The following is a 15,237-nucleotide window of genomic DNA, read 5'->3' as shown; positions in this document are numbered from 1 at the left end:
TGCTTGCCAGGTGGTAGCATCCCAGTCTTCTAGTTTTCTGGATACTAAGTGGTTCAAGTTTTTGCATTTCCTTTGGTGACCCAGACTTCAAGGGTTAAGTCCAGCATTAGGTGAGGCACAAAAACCAAGAATATCCACGTTCTCATCTTTCTCTACCAGCCCTTTTCACCTGAAGGTCATCACTGACCTACTGATAAACTTCAATTTCTGGGCCTTAAAGGGCCTGACAAGAGGACCTGCTTCTATGCTTCATCCCCACTCCCCAACACATGAACTTCAATCTTAAAAAATCCATCTTGATACCAGGCACATACCATAAGGCCAGCTCATTGGTCACATGGCTGCCCCTTACCAGTTCTTCTTCAGTTCCACACACAGTTTACCTGCCAGGAGATGTACCACCCTGTTCCCCTCTGCCACTCTAGAATAAGGAGGTGGTAAGAAGCCACTGCCTTTCTTTATCTCAGCCTCACAATCTGCATGCTGAGCCTGGAGGCCTTCGTTTTCTTTTGTAAAGAGATGGAGGTTCCTCATCCAGGGACTGGATGAGATTCTGGATGCCTGAGAAAGCAGAGATTGGTCACTTCATGCCTGAGGCTGGGGCTGGCCCAGTGGATGCAAGGTCTTGAACTAGCAGTTTCCTAGGCTTTGGTCCAGAGATGACTTTGGTACTCCCTTGCCTTCTCTGTGCCTAAATGCATAGAATAGACTCCTGGGAGCAGTAGACAGGACTGCATTACATTCTTCAGCATTTCCTTTTAGAGTGGTAGTCATAAACCACAGGCTCTCACAGCTGCTCCTGGTGTCTACCCTGTGCTAGCACATCATGTCCCCACCCCCTGTCTCTCCTTAGTGAACATCAAGCCTGGGCTGAGCCTGGGAAACACAAGAGTATCAAGAGTACCTGTAAGCTCCACCCTCAGGAGATGATAAGGGCTCTAAAGCTTGGGCAGAAGGGGCCCAGAACACTAAGGATAGGAGGAGCATGTAGGGGAACAGCTGGGGTTCTGCTCAGTGCAGTTCTGTGATGGTTCCTTGTGATACAATCTCCCTCATTCATAGGCATTTTCCCCCCCAGGGAAAATGATGGAGTGCGAAAGGAGGAGGAGAAGGAAGAGGAACAAACCCAGAGTTTGCCATCAACAGATGATGGGGGCCTAAGATTTTGTTCTGTTTGGAAATGGCAAGCTGTAAGATGGGCTATAGAGCAGGACTGGGCCTCAGGGCTGTCCCAATGCATTTTTCTTTTGCTTAATGGAAAGCCCCAGATGTGATGCAGGGACCCAGAAAACCCCACTGAAGAAGGACTGAATTTCACGTGATGCAAAACTGGCTTCCCCAGTGGGGAATTTGGGGTCTCCTTCAGAATAAACTTCCTCACAAGGACCCAGACTGTACCTGCTTCACCTCGGAGTGCCTTCTCCACTGCAACCCCTCTCTCTTCCAGCTGCCTCTGCTTTTCTTCCACCTGCTCCAGCTGCCGTTGGATGATCTGTCAAAAGACAGCCGTATGAGCACTCAGCTTTCTAGTTTTCAGGAGGAAAACTAAACTTGGCAAACTCAAGGAGGGAGAAAGAGAAGTTATGTCGAGACGGTGGAAAGAGCTCTAGTTCATGGGCTGCATCCCACTTGGATCTGAATCCCCCAGGGCCTTGTTACTTAGCAGACTCTGGGCCCACTGTTCTAAGTCCATGGAATATGGAAGCAGCTGAAGCAGATGTCAGCCCTCTCTAGGGCAGTTAAAGGGCAGGAGGAAAAGAAATTCCTGCAGGAAGCCTTTAATACTATTACCTCACAATTTCTTTCTTTTTTGGGCAGGATACTGGGGACTGAACTCAAGGGCACTTGACCACTGAGCCACATTGCAGCTCTATTTTGTATTTTATTTAGAGACAGGTTCTCACTGAGTTGCTTAGTGCCTTGCTTTTGCTGAGGCTGGATTTGAACACATGATCCTCCTATCTCAGCCTCCTGAGCTGCTAGGATTACAAATATGGGCCACCGCATCTGGCACCTCAGAATTTCTTTCTTTTCTTGACACTGGTGATTGAAACCAGGGATGTTTTGCCATTGAGTTATACTCCAGTCCTTTTAATTTTTTTAAGTTGGTGAGGTTGGCCTTGAACTCATGATCCTCCTGCCTCAGTCTCCCAAGTTCTTGGGACTACAGGTGATGCTACTTGCCTGGCTACCTCAGATCTTTCTGATAACAAGACTGCTAAACTGGATTAAAAATCTTGTCTCTACAAGTTTAAAAAAAAAAAAGTAAAGAATGGTCTAGGATATGAGGCCTTAAGACAGAGGCTGATACCTACAGGATAACTCTAACCTCTCCCACAAAGTCCAAAGTCCATGGTAGGTCACAAACTGATTTTTTCCCCCTTTGTACTAGGTATTGGATTCAGGGGTGCTTTACCACTGAGCTATATCCCTAGCCCTTTTAATTTTTAATTTTGAGACAGGGTCTCTCTAAGTTGCCCAGGCTGGCCTCGAACTTGCAATTCTCTTATTTCAACCTCCTGAGTTGCTGGAATTACAGGTGTATGACATGTACCCTCCCACAAACTGACTTCTGACACTATTGCTCACAAGTAAGAGAACTAATTGACTCTAAAATGACTATTCTAGACCACAGAATTTAGGAAACTCAAATGTGGTTCTTCCCTTTTTACTGATGACTTTGCAAGGATGGGGCCACTACATCTGCACTGAGCTGTACTTTGGGGCTGTCATCTCAGATGACAGGGACAACTCATCTGCTTCTACTCTGCCTTCTTCACCCTCCTTCCTTGTGGATAGGGGTCAACTGGGTGTACACAAAGATGTGGTCACATGGCTTTCCACCTGTGTATTTTGACTGTCTCACTGTCTGTGGTTGTACCTGCGCTCGGTGGAGCCGCTTGAGCTCCTCTTGCTTGGCCTGTCTCCGAGCTGCCTTCTGCACACGCCGGGTCAGCTTGGCATTCAGCTCCTCTTCTGTGTAGGTTCTTGGCTAGTGGGAATGAAAAAGATCTTCTCAGTCAGGTCCGAGATCCATTTGTGCAGCAGCCTGGCAGGGGCATGGAGTAGACTGACTCCTAAGTGGGAGCTGGTGGCTGGCATACACCAGTGTGAAGCTCCCCCACTGAAGAGACTTCCCTGGCACCTTTCCCTATTGGAGCTCCAAATGCCACAGGACACACCTAGATACCCCCAAGGTGAGACATTTCCCCTCTGTGACCAGGAAAGGAGGCTATGTGGGGAATGAGTATTGGGAGCCTCCTTTATCATTGAGATCACTTTGTTTGTTTCCTATTTAAGGAATTCTGTGCTTTTTAAAGACCTTGAGGGGGTAAAAAATGTAAGTAAAATGTTTCCCAAGCCTCATGCTTCTGAATATATGGGGAAGGAAAAAAAAAAAAAAAAAGGATAAACCAGAATCCTTTTATTTTCTTGCTTGGAATCAAAAGCCACTTTCTTCAGATGAGTGGTATTCATGAGGTTCCTTTAAGAACATCTGAACTAGAAAAAACAGGAATGCTTCTATTTTAAATTTGGGGAAACCCCAAACCAATATAGGCTGAAGAAGGAACTGTGGAGGTGACCCTTGATGGCCTCTGGGGATTGCATAGGCAACAGTTGCCACAAAAAGGAAGGGAGGAAGTGGCCTGGCCAGGTGGTTGTGGCTAGTGCCATCAAGAATGGAGGAGGTGACTGGGCAAATTTAATGCAGGTTGAAGGCTATGGGGAGAATCCCACGCTTTGCATAGATACTGGGCAACCCCTGAGAGGTACATGTTGGGGATTTGCCTTCATTCACAAGGCCATCTGTATTGTTTCTTAAAAAAACAAAACAAAAGAAAGAAAGAAAGAAACAAACAAACAAAAAAACCCAAACCAAAACAAAAAAGAAACCAAACTAGGAGATTTTACAGATTTTAAAGAAGGCTTCCAAATTCAACTCAAAGTCCAGGCTCTTTGTCTTTCCTCTAAGAGTTTTAAAGACAGTGGAGTGTCAAGTGAAGAGGCAACAGGCAGTCCTTAAGGACAGCTGTGGCATTCTAGTGCCCTGGGAAGCTCAGGTCTCAGTCCACAGAGCTGAGACAAACAACCTCTCTTATTGTGGTGCCCAGACCCACAGGGGCAGCTCTGCCTCCCTCCCAGGCACCTGGAGCATTACCACATGCACTCCAGCCAGTGAAGAGCGGGTGTGTCTCATCCTCCTTCTTCCTCATGACATAGCTAAAGGAGGTCTGGTGGCTACAGCTACATGCATGTATGAACACAGTTAGTGAGGATGTGGCCACAGGTCCTGGGCTCAGGTTGCTCTGGGTGGTTAATCACAGACAGGCATGCAATGACGACCAGCCATCAGGAATGAGATACTACCTTTGATGAATAGGATCTCCTGAATGCCAAGGCGTGTGGTACATAAATCGACTTTTAAGGGGATGGCAACGGAAAACAAAACAGAACAGTAATGACAATGATGATTTAAAAAATTAAAATGACACACAGAAATGGAGTAAAATTAGAAGTTTAAAACAAACATACAGGACTTAAACATGATTATTTTCCACAATGTCACACAGGACTGTGCAAGGAGAAATCTGCATGTACAAACTGCATGTACAGCTGCATCTTAGTGAACACTGGTTTTGAGTAAGACTGGGGTTTACTTTTCTCCTGAGTAGAAACAGCCTCTTTATCATTCCCCCAATCTTCTCTTTTCTCAGTATCCCTTTCTCCTTTAGTAACCCATTCCTTTACTTGTGGAAATTTAGAACACTTCCTGCTGCTAATGTATGGGGGTGGATGAAGGAGATTCCTGATGTCAGACACAGATAAGAGGGAAACGAGGTACTGAACCTCATACCCTCTCCCAAAAAGCTCTCTCCTGGCATGTTCCTAAACCATGGGACACAGGGATACAGGCTACTTCTTGATTATACCTGGTGAAAGGAACTGAAATAGCATAAATCACTGCTATTTGCCCAAAGTATTTCAGATAGCAATGTTAACTGACTTCTTTTTACTCCATTAAACATTGAGTGGAGCTGCTCAAGTACTGGGGTCAGTTACATTTGCTCCTCTGGTCTTCTTATCAGTTGTATTAAGTAGTTAAAAGGCCATCAGGGAGCCAGGGAGGGAGGTGGCTTGAGTCTGGTAGCCTATAGGATAAGGAGATTCTGAGAGCAACAAGAAGGCCTGCAGTACCCTGCTGCCTGTGCTGCTTCTGACTGTCATGACCGTGACATAGTGGGGACTCACATTTCACATGCATATTATCCTGGAAAAGAATGAATCTGCCTCTCAGAATAGGCACCTTGCCTCAAACTCACTTTCACAAAGCAGACTGAAAGGAAGATTTTCATTATTAGAAACAGGCTAGTTTTAAAAAAGGAAAGGACAAATGATGTCCTTGAATAGCATGGGAAGAACTCATAGTAGGATTATAGGTTAGGTAACTATACCTTAAGGAACAGCATGGACACTGTACCTGGCTGCTGTAAATATTATGGGGACAGGGCAGCACCCTCCTTCTCTATAATTTACCCATTTTTGGGACTGGTACCAATTCAGAATGAAATCATGACACAATTTTCATGTGCTCAAGAGATGAGGCCAGCCACAAGAACTGACATTGTGGCTCTGAAACAGAAAGAGAGGCTGTCAGAGAGCAGGCCCAGCACCCTCGGATGGGCCAGGGTGGCCAAGAAACAGCCAAGTTAGTCGTATTTAAAGTCAGATGGAAGTAAAGAAAAGAGGTCAACATGAGTTATTTCTTGTTGACAGGGCTGTAGGTGTTTTAAAAAATCCTGCACTTGCATTTTTCAAACAAAAAAGTTATTATCATTACTTTTTAAAGATTTCTTTTTTAGTTGTAGAGGAATACAATACCTTTATTTTTTTATGCGGTGCTGAGGATAGAACCCAGTGCCTCACACATACTAGGCAAGCTTCCTACCACTGAGCCACAAACCAGCCCCAAAATACAAGTTATTTTTAGTTTTTTTTTCCTTATTATTATCAAAAGACCCTGTCACTTGCTTCACCAGTGCTTGACTCAGGGCTGTGTCTGAGATACAAGGGGAGCTATCTCTTCCATCTCTGCTACACAGTGGCTCTGTGGCTGGGAGCCTGGCCTCTTCATTCAAGCCAAATCCCATTTTTACTTTTAGCTCCCTTGCTCCTTATACTTCTTATTTATTTATTTATAGTTTTCGGTGGACACACATCTTTATTTTATTTTTACTTGGTGCTGAGGATCAAACCCAGCGGCCCACGCATGCCAGGTGAGCACACTACCGCTTGAGCCCCATCCCCAGCCCCTCCTTATACTTCTTATTCTGAAAAATTTCAATCCTACAGAGATGTTGAAAGAGAAAGAAAATGAATAGCTGAATACCTATCACTTAGATTTCCCCAATGTTAACATTTTACAGCATGTTTCATAGGCATGTGTGCATGTATGTAATCTTTATATTACATGCATACACACCTTTTTTGTTGTTGTTGGTACCTGGGGTTGAATCAGGGGTGCTTTACCATTGAGTCATTGAGCTGCATCCTCAGCTCTTTTCTGTTTTTTTTTGGTACCAGGGATTGAACTCAGGGGCACTCGAACACTGAGCCACATTCTCAGTCCTATTTTGAATTTTATTTAGAGGCAGGGTCTCACTGAGTTGCTTAGCACCTTGCTTTTGCTGAGGTTGGCTTTGAACTTATGATCCTCCTGCCTCAGCCTCCTGAGCTGCTGGGATTACAGGTGTATGCCACAATATACAGCTATAATCTTTTCTTTTTCTGAATTATTTGTAGATACCATAAACTTTCACCTTGAAAAATATTAGCATGTACTTCCTCCTAAGAACAGAAACATTTTCCTACATGATTACAGTACCTCTGTCACTTGCAAGAAACTTGATGTTGATTGGATGATACATTTATACATACTACACCATTTATGATCAAATTTCTTTAACTGTTTTTTTTAAATATTTATTTTTTAGCTTTAGATGGATACAATATCTTTATTTCATTTTTATGTGGTGCTGAGGATCGAACCCAGCGCCTCACATGTGCTAGGCAAGCACTCTACCACTTGAGCCACAACTCCAGCCCTCTTTAACTGTTTTAAAAGCATCCTTTATAGCTGTTTCTGTTCTGCCTTAGCTTCCATGTCTTGAAAACATGGTGATCTGCTTTCACTTGGTCCACCTCCACGTCATGGCAGGACCTGGGTTAGCAGCCTCGTAGGCCCTCCCTTGTCTTCCACATTCCCTGTGTGATCTCTAGTGAATGGCCCTGTCCCTATAGAGTATGCCTGGTATGTGAGGTCTCCATAGTCCTGTGGTTCTAGGAATCTATAATGGGGTCCTTGACTCGCTCACAAGAATAGGGAAGTGAATTTCTTTGTTTCTGGTGCCTGTGAGGCCCTATGAAAGTCTATTGTCAATGGGAGGTGGAACCGAGATAATGGCCTTGGCATAGCCAAATGTGGGAAGACTGCTGATCAGCATACTGTCAACAAGCTTCATTAATTTGTGGAGAAGCAGTGGAGAAACTTGACCATAATAGCAATCACAGCTGTATGTTTTTTTTTTAAACTTTATTATTAATATTTATTTATTTTTTTTATATGGTGCTAAGGATCAAACCCAAGACCTTGCATGTATGAGGTGATCGCTCTACCGCTGAGCCATAACCCCAGCCCCACAGCTGTATGTTTTTGACCAACATGACATGAACTATCTGAACATCTGCACGGTCACCAAGGAGGTTAAGAGAAACATTCTCCTTTCTTCACAGACCTCCTTAAAAATCCCAAGACAGAGCTGGGTTTTGGCTCAGTGGTAGAGTGCTTGCCTAGCATGTGTGAGGCACTGAGTTTGCTCCTCAGCACCACATAAAAATAAATACATAAAATAAAGGTATTGTGTCCATCTACAACTGAAAAAAAAAAAAAAAAAGAATTCCAAGACACCCCCAATGTATTTAGAGACCTACATGCAAATCCAGAAGCAACCCTCAGTTCAGAACCAACAGTTCTGCCTAGGAGATTCAGCAGGGGGTACTCAACAGGATGCACATAAATTGAACCCTCAAGGGAAAACATACAAGACTGCTAGGCCTTAACTCACTGCTGGCCTGGTAGTGACATATGAGACCTAACTCTGTAGATAGGTGAAGCAGGAGGAGACAATAGTCATTTTAGGTTCTTCTAGGATAATACAGAAAGAGCTGATGCAGCCTTAGAGACAAACACATCAAGATTTGAGAAGGGAAGTAAGCTGACCATCTTTCTCCAGTTTTCCAAGTTATTATTATTATTATTATTTTGGTACTGGAGATTGAACTTAGCCACTGAGTCACATCCCCAGCCCTACAGAGACAGGGTCTCATTAAATTGCTTAGCACTTCTCTTTTGCTGAGGTTGGCTTAGAACTCATAATCTTCCTGTCTTAGCTTCTCAAGCTCCTGGAATTATAGGCATGTGCAACAACTTTGGGCTTGACAAGTTATTATTAATATTATTTCTTGGTACTTGGGATTGAGCCTAAGGTATTTTACCACTGAGCTACATCCCTAACCTTCTTTATTTTTTATTTTGAGACAGGGTCTTACCAAGTTGCTAAGGGCCTAAGTTGCTGAGGCTGGCCTAAAACTTGCAATCCTCCTGCCTCAGACTCCCAAGTTGTTGAGATTATAGGTTGTGCCACCGTGTCTGGCTCAGTTTTCCAAGTAATTAAGAACTGAATCAGGCTGGGAGGAGGAACTTGGAAGCAGGTTTCAGAAGGTATCTTTGTGAACTGGTACAGAGAGAGGCACAGAACCACCATGGACTTCTCTGGTTGGTGTACTGGCTACTAGTTTAAAGTTTTTGATGAAGAGGGACTCAAGCCAAAGTTCCAAAAGGCCTTGTCAGAAAAGCACATGAGGGTTGGGATTGTAGGTCAGTGGTAGAGTGCTTGCCTTGCATGCATGAGGCACTGGGTTCGATCTTCAGCACCACATAAAAATAAATAAATAAAAGACTGTGTCCATCAACAACTAAAAATATATACATAAAAAAGCACATGATATTCTGGGTATATTTTTATTCAAAAAGGGAGGTAAGGGGCAGCAGGGCTATTACCCCTGGAAAGGTAATGTCTAGCTCTGTCTTAGACAGAGGGCAAGATGTAGCTGGGCTCACACAGAGCATCACTGCCCCTGTCTTGTTGCGGAGGCCCTTTATGGATCTTAGTTCCCATATAAACACTGTTGTTGTCACATAGATGCCCCACTAGAACTTTCTCTAGTTCTCCCTCCTCCAACTTCACTGTATTGAGACAAAGCTATAAGACTCCTGGAAAACAAAAAAAAACAAACAACAACAACAACAACAACAAAAAAAAACTAAATGAACACCAAAGGAAGCCAGTGATGAAGGGACTTTGTATATAGAGAACTTTGCTTCTTAGGAGACCTGAGTGGCCATACTTCCTAAGTTCTGGAGCAGCAAGAGAGCCCATGTCAGACCTGACACATACCCAAGTCAGTTTCTTACATCAATTCTTAAACAGGAAAACAGACAAACAAACAAACAAACAAAACCCTCCTCTAATTAACAAATCTACCAAGCAGGCAGGATGATGAGGCCCACTCCTGAGTAAGCATCCTGGTCCCACCTCCTGTTCTACTGCCTGGTGCTCTATCCCAGCCTCTATGACCCTGGAGTGTGAGCAACCCTTGTCCCCTTGCTTGGATCCTGACAGATACTGCTCTGCATGGATTGCTGAGGAGAGAAAGAATTGACAGTGCCAGGTTGTTTCCTAAAGGCAACATAAAGGTTTCCATGTGGAATATCTCTAGCTTCCTTCACAGGAATTGAATGAGTGAACTCTTGCCAGGAAAGCAAATACCTCTCTCCCCTTTAAAAGGCCTGAGGGAAGATTTTGTGGCTCTTCTTCTGACCCTGGTCTGGGATCAGCATTCCACTGTCTGCCTGCTGGAATCATAGAAATGCACTCATTCTCCACCCTGGTTGAGATTGGCTTTTGAGATTGGTTAGATTGGCTTTCCCTGTTTTTCTACCTTACCAGAGGCCAAGACTTGCCAGCCCACCAAAGTCCCTCCAGTGAATGGATCCACCCACCTCTCTCCTGGACTTCTGGGAGGACCTCTCAAGGATGTCATCACTGGAGAGGTCTGAGTCCTCCGAGAAACTCAGCTGGCGCCGGAGCTGCAGCTCTGTGAGGTAAAAAGAGGCAGAGTGAGGGCAGTGACAACACTGACTTCCATGCTCATTCGAGCAGCTGGGGCAGATCAGCTGGAGGTTTGGTTTCAAGTTTAAGTGATTTTCCTCTTACATTGGGGTGCAATGAGCTTGGGCTCTGATGCTTATTCCTTCAGGGGCAGAGCCACTTGGAAGAGACGATAACTCTGGACACCTGTCCGGGACCACCAGGCAAAAGTGCCCTCTGCCCCACTCAAAAGCAGGCCCATTTTTGGGGTAATGTGACTTTAGGAAGGGTACCAACTTCCAAAGACTACCCTATCTAATTTTAAGCTGATTTTAGAGTTATTTTATGAGGCAGGAAAATGCTCAGGGCACTCATGGTTCAGTTCCCGTCTCTCTTAAGAACCTTTGGGCCACCAGCATGTGAAAGTGGATCTTCTTCTTCTTTTTTTTTTTTTTTTTTTAAATAAAACTTGCTTTCAAAAAAAAGAGAAAGTGGATCTTTTGAGAACAACAAAATGACCCAAGAATGTACCCCTTACACTCTGTCCTATGAAGATCTCTTTGCTGCTGATGTACCTGCTCTTACAATAGGAGACATCCTGTGCTTGCCAGAGTCCACAGTAGCTCCACTGGATGGGGTGCTGGAGGAGGACTTCTCGTCGCCCTTTTTCTTCTTTTCCTTCTTGTACCCAGAAAAGACTGACTTCCACAAGGACTTGGGTTTGGTGGCTGCTTCCTCTGGAAGGCGTGAGCTGGGTTTCTCTGTGGGTCGGCCCTCCCCTTTGGACTTCTTCTCTTTCTTGTTTCTGTGGGGGGAGAAGAGGGATGACCTCTTCTTGCTCTCCCCACTGGAGCCCTCAGAAGAGGTGACAGAACCATCTGGGCCCCCTGAGTCTGAAGGAGGTGAAAGGACCTCCTCACTAGTGGCTTCATGCTTCAGAGTGGGCTCCTCAGAGCCTCTGAGACCTGGGGGTTTGGAGGACTCCGTCAAAAGTTGTTTGCTCTGGGAGGGTGCTGAGGAAGCCTTGCGGGACCTGGAGGCCCCAGCTGCCATCTCCATTTCCTGCATTTTACTCAGCTGCTTGGCCATGGCGTCTCTCAGTGCCTGGCTCTTCACAGACTTCTCCCGGGCTCGCATACGTTCCTCAGCCAGCTCCTTAGCTTCAGGAGAGACCAAGGGCAGTCCCCTCTTCTGCAGCTGGGCACTACCCTCCAGAGAAGGCAGCCGTCCATTCTCTTTGGCCAGGGGTGGGTGGAGGGCCTTCTCTGGGCGGGTCCAGCAGGAAGGGGGTGTGAAGAACTTTTCCTGCAGACTCGAGTCCTCAGTTTTGTCATCATAGGTGTCCTCCACATCATCAGCAAAGGGGATTTCATCCACACTCTCTACAAATGACTTCCGCACTTCCTCCCTGGGGGGTTGGGCAGGCTCTCGTGGGGGCCGCATAAATGTGGCAGGTGGAGGAGGTGGGATAATGGAGGATTTTGGCTCAGTTTCTTTACGCTCAAATATCTGATAGGGCTTTCTTTGGAGGGTGGCGGGCTCCTCATCTGGGGGTGGGGGTGGTGGTGGGCTTGAAGGTGGGGTGAGCATGGTGGAGTCTGAGGTGTTGAAGCTCTGGCTGCCCAAGGTCTTCATGTTTGAGGAGCTCCCATGAAGGCCCAGGCCAGAGCTGCTGGACAGATCCCTCCGCTCTTCATGGGAGCTTCTCAGCTCTCTGTCAGATGGAGATTTGGGAGTCAGCAGGGAGGGCTGCTCACCATCTGACTTTGGCAAGCCCAGCCTTTTAGGAACAGATGGAGGTTTCAGAAGATGAAGTCCTTCATCCTGAGGGGACTTCTCAACTGAAAAGGATTTTAGGGATACTGGCTTGAAGGCAGGTGAGGGGAAGCTGGGCTCAGGCCCCTTCTTTCGCTCTACAGGTGTGAGTCCCAGACTGCGGCGGATCTCAGCGCTTTTCATCCAAAACTCCTCCACCAGGTCATTCCGTTTCAGGGCTTCATCCACAGCAAGAGGGCTGTCCAGTCTGTTCTTGGGATCAGCTTGGCTCTTCACAGGTAAGGGGACCAGAGGGGTAGAAGCTTTGGCTGGAACAGGCTGGAAGCGTATGGGGGACTCAGTGGGGGATGGGATGGTGGCCTCTGAGGAAGGCTGAGGTTGGGAGCAAATAGGGAGCTGGGTGGAAGGGGATGCAGAAGGGGCCACCTGAGCCACAAACTGTGAGCTCACAGGTGAGGTAGGTGTCCTTGGTTCTGGCAGAGATACAGGCTGCGACCGGATGGGAGGGGGTGCAGTCTTCTGATCCGGGGGAGCTTCAGCTTTGGGCTTCTCTTTGGGGAGCAGAGGATCAGGGAAAAAGCGCTCCTCAGGGGATTTCATCTTGGTGGCAACAGAGGCAAGTGGGGTTTGGGGTTCCTACAGAAAGGGAAGAAAGAAGCTGCTTAGAAGTGAACATTTTCATGGTCAACAACATTCTTTATGGAATTTTCCTCTCAAAGGGCCTGTGTATGTTGAAATAAATTTCTTTCTCTATCATTTTATCTATGATTCAAATGGCTCCAGGAAAAACTTCCTCATTTTCTGCTCTACTTGTCAAATTTTTAGAACCCCTCTTAGTTTGAATAGTCTGAGCCTTCAGGATTTGGTTCATCTCAAACACACCCTACTTTCTCTGTCCACTGAAATGAACAATGGCAGAAAAACACTAATGAATTTGGCTCTCACCCCAACCAGCAGTTCCTAAAGCTCCAAGATCCCTGACATGCCATCACAGGGGCTAGCACTGTAAGATTTAAAATAGTTACTAGGTGCAGATGTTTTATAATCACATTGCCTTTCCCAGGAAGCTTAAAGATGCACACAGAGTCTATTATAGCCCTATCTCAGTATCTCAGTAAAATAAAGCTCTTGTTTCGCAGAAAAAAATCACTAAATCGCTAGTGGAACATACTTCTAATTGGGTGGGAGGCAGAGTAGTGCTGAGGCAGGAAAATTCAAAGTTCAAGGATAGCCTCGGTAAATTAGTGAGACTCTATTTTCAAATAAAATAATAATAATATAAAAATCTGGGGATGTTGTTCAGTAAAGAAGTGCTTGTCTAGCATGTGTCAGGCCTTGGGTTCCACCCTCAGTACAGTGAAGGAAAAAAAAAAAAAAGAAAATCACTGAATGATGACATGCTGTCATAATCCAAAAACCTAGGTCTAGTGTCTTGGCCTACCACCCTGATCTGTCCTCCAGACAGTATTTAAATAGTTATACATTTATTTTAACATAAAGAAAAAATATATCTATTATAATAAACCCATGATCTTATAAATATGACTTTAATTTAAAAATAAATTTGTCCATACATCAAGAAGACTGAGTTAGAATCCCAAGACCACTCCTATTATATAATCAACAGCCCCACTTAACACAAGGAGTGAAAAATATGTAATTTTCCTCAGAATGGGGGGGGTAGCAGTTTACTTCACCTCCACTTCTTGAGGGGCTCACACCACGGGCCCAAAGACAGGAGTTCCATCAGTCCCTTGTCCCTCACAGTGAGTCCCAAATACTTACTTCTGCTATGTGGCTGGATGCTGGGGTATAAAGAATGGCTTGTTCCTGAGGGGACTGGATGGGGCTGGAGACTTGAGAAGGACCTGAAAAGAAGGGACACAGGATTTAAAAGAGGAAACCATCCCACCAGCCCCACTCACACTAAGAGGGCCCCCAGGAAGTTCTGTGGAGGGCATCATACAACATCCAGTTGACTGCTGAGGCAGGGAGAGCAGAGGTTTAGCTGAACCAATGCATGCTGGGTCCCTGGGTCTGTACTCAGGCTTGTCTAGAAAAAAGACATCTCAGGAGTGAGAGGACTCCTGGAATTCACTTCCCCAAGAACTAGTAACCTTTTGTGTGTACAATCTGGGTCCCAAGCTTTGAGATGGACCTTCTACCTTTTCATGATCCCAAACAACACAAGGAAAGGAACTGCTGGTTGAAGTCATTTGCAGGGCAGACAGGAAGAGCAGGAGGAGGAGTGGAGCCCTGGGCCAACTAAAGGCCCTGACTCTGTGCCACCCAGCCTGCCCTGTGGCTTCTATAGGCATTCTGGAAGCTGCTGTCTCCTGCTGGTAGCAGTAGACCTACCTCTTTCTTGTTGCACTGGTAAGGCAGATGGCTTTTCCTCCTCATTTTCTATTACCCTCAGCTCTAACTCTGCTTCTACTTCAGGGTGGCGTCGCAAGTGAAGCTCCATTTCAGCATCTGATGGGATGTCATCAGACCAATGCTGATCTAGTGGAGGGAGGAAGGGACACAAATTGGCACAAATCGTGAGCCAGGCCACACTCCTTTTCTATCTCTTACTCTCATGGCCCAATGGTTGGATGGACACATGTGCACAGTGGTGCAAGGCCTGGATTGTGATGGTGAGCCCTGTCTATTATTCAGCAACAGACCCTGCCTTCTGAGAATGCTTCCAAGAGACTCAGCCAAAGCACTTTCCTGAAGCAAGGTACATTGCCCTCTATAGTGTGGGGTCTCATTGAAGCCTGTGGTACTCCACTTACTTTACAAAATAGCACCATGACATATGAAGGCATGACAGGAAGAAAAGCTTGGGTTACACCTGTGGAAAAACGGGCCTTGCTTCCTGGACTTATCTTTCTTGTTATTTCACCAGTCCCCAGCCCAGACCATAGACTACATCTATAATCCCTCATGATCTTAACCTCAACTTTTATTCTCATTTCTGTCTAGCCTAGTCCCTGTTCCTTTTTGCCCAATGAGACAATTCTTAAAATTATTTAAAATGTCCCTGTCTCTCAATGCCAAAGGGCATCTAATGGATTAAAGGCCCTGAATAGTCTAAAATTTGCTCAGCTCTCAACCACAACTCAATTCACACAGGCTACACAGGAGATTGGCTTCTGGGTGGGTGAAACAAAACAAGTGTAAGTCATTGATGGAACAGAGAATCACCCAGGGAGCCAAACAGTTGACTCCCTTGAGCTTTTGCTTTAAAGTAGATTTTTCTTGAACA

General features: G+C 45.5%; 1 protein-coding gene across 16 annotated transcripts in view; it reads right to left on the bottom strand.

Moving 5' to 3' along the window:
• The window catches only part of Mical3 (microtubule associated monooxygenase, calponin and LIM domain containing 3), a 210,628-nt gene that overhangs the window by 19,738 nt on the left and 175,653 nt on the right, over nucleotides 1–15,237 (bottom strand). For 13 of the 16 annotated variants that reach the window (XM_076853912.1, XM_076853916.1, XM_076853915.1 and 10 more), the window contains 7 exons: nucleotides 14,343–14,489; nucleotides 13,770–13,852; nucleotides 10,784–12,620; nucleotides 10,121–10,215; nucleotides 4,369–4,419; nucleotides 2,882–2,992; nucleotides 1,399–1,492 (listed from right to left, as the gene is read on the bottom strand). In XM_076853912.1, coding sequence (XP_076710027.1) covers nucleotides 1,399–1,492; nucleotides 2,882–2,992; nucleotides 4,369–4,419; nucleotides 10,121–10,215; nucleotides 10,784–12,620; nucleotides 13,770–13,852; nucleotides 14,343–14,489 — 2,418 coding nt within the window. Of the gene's footprint in view, nucleotides 1–1,398; nucleotides 1,493–2,881; nucleotides 2,993–4,368; nucleotides 4,420–10,120; nucleotides 10,216–10,783; nucleotides 12,621–13,769; nucleotides 13,853–14,342; nucleotides 14,490–15,237 lie in introns of those variants that run through there. The other 3 variants (XM_076853914.1, XM_076853926.1, XM_076853927.1) reach the window with 2 other exon arrangements.

This window comes from Callospermophilus lateralis, chromosome 4, assembly GCF_048772815.1.
Source record: "Callospermophilus lateralis isolate mCalLat2 chromosome 4, mCalLat2.hap1, whole genome shotgun sequence".
Classification (NCBI taxonomy): Eukaryota; Metazoa; Chordata; class Mammalia; order Rodentia; family Sciuridae; genus Callospermophilus; species Callospermophilus lateralis.
This window is presented reverse-complemented; position numbering and strand designations above follow the sequence as displayed.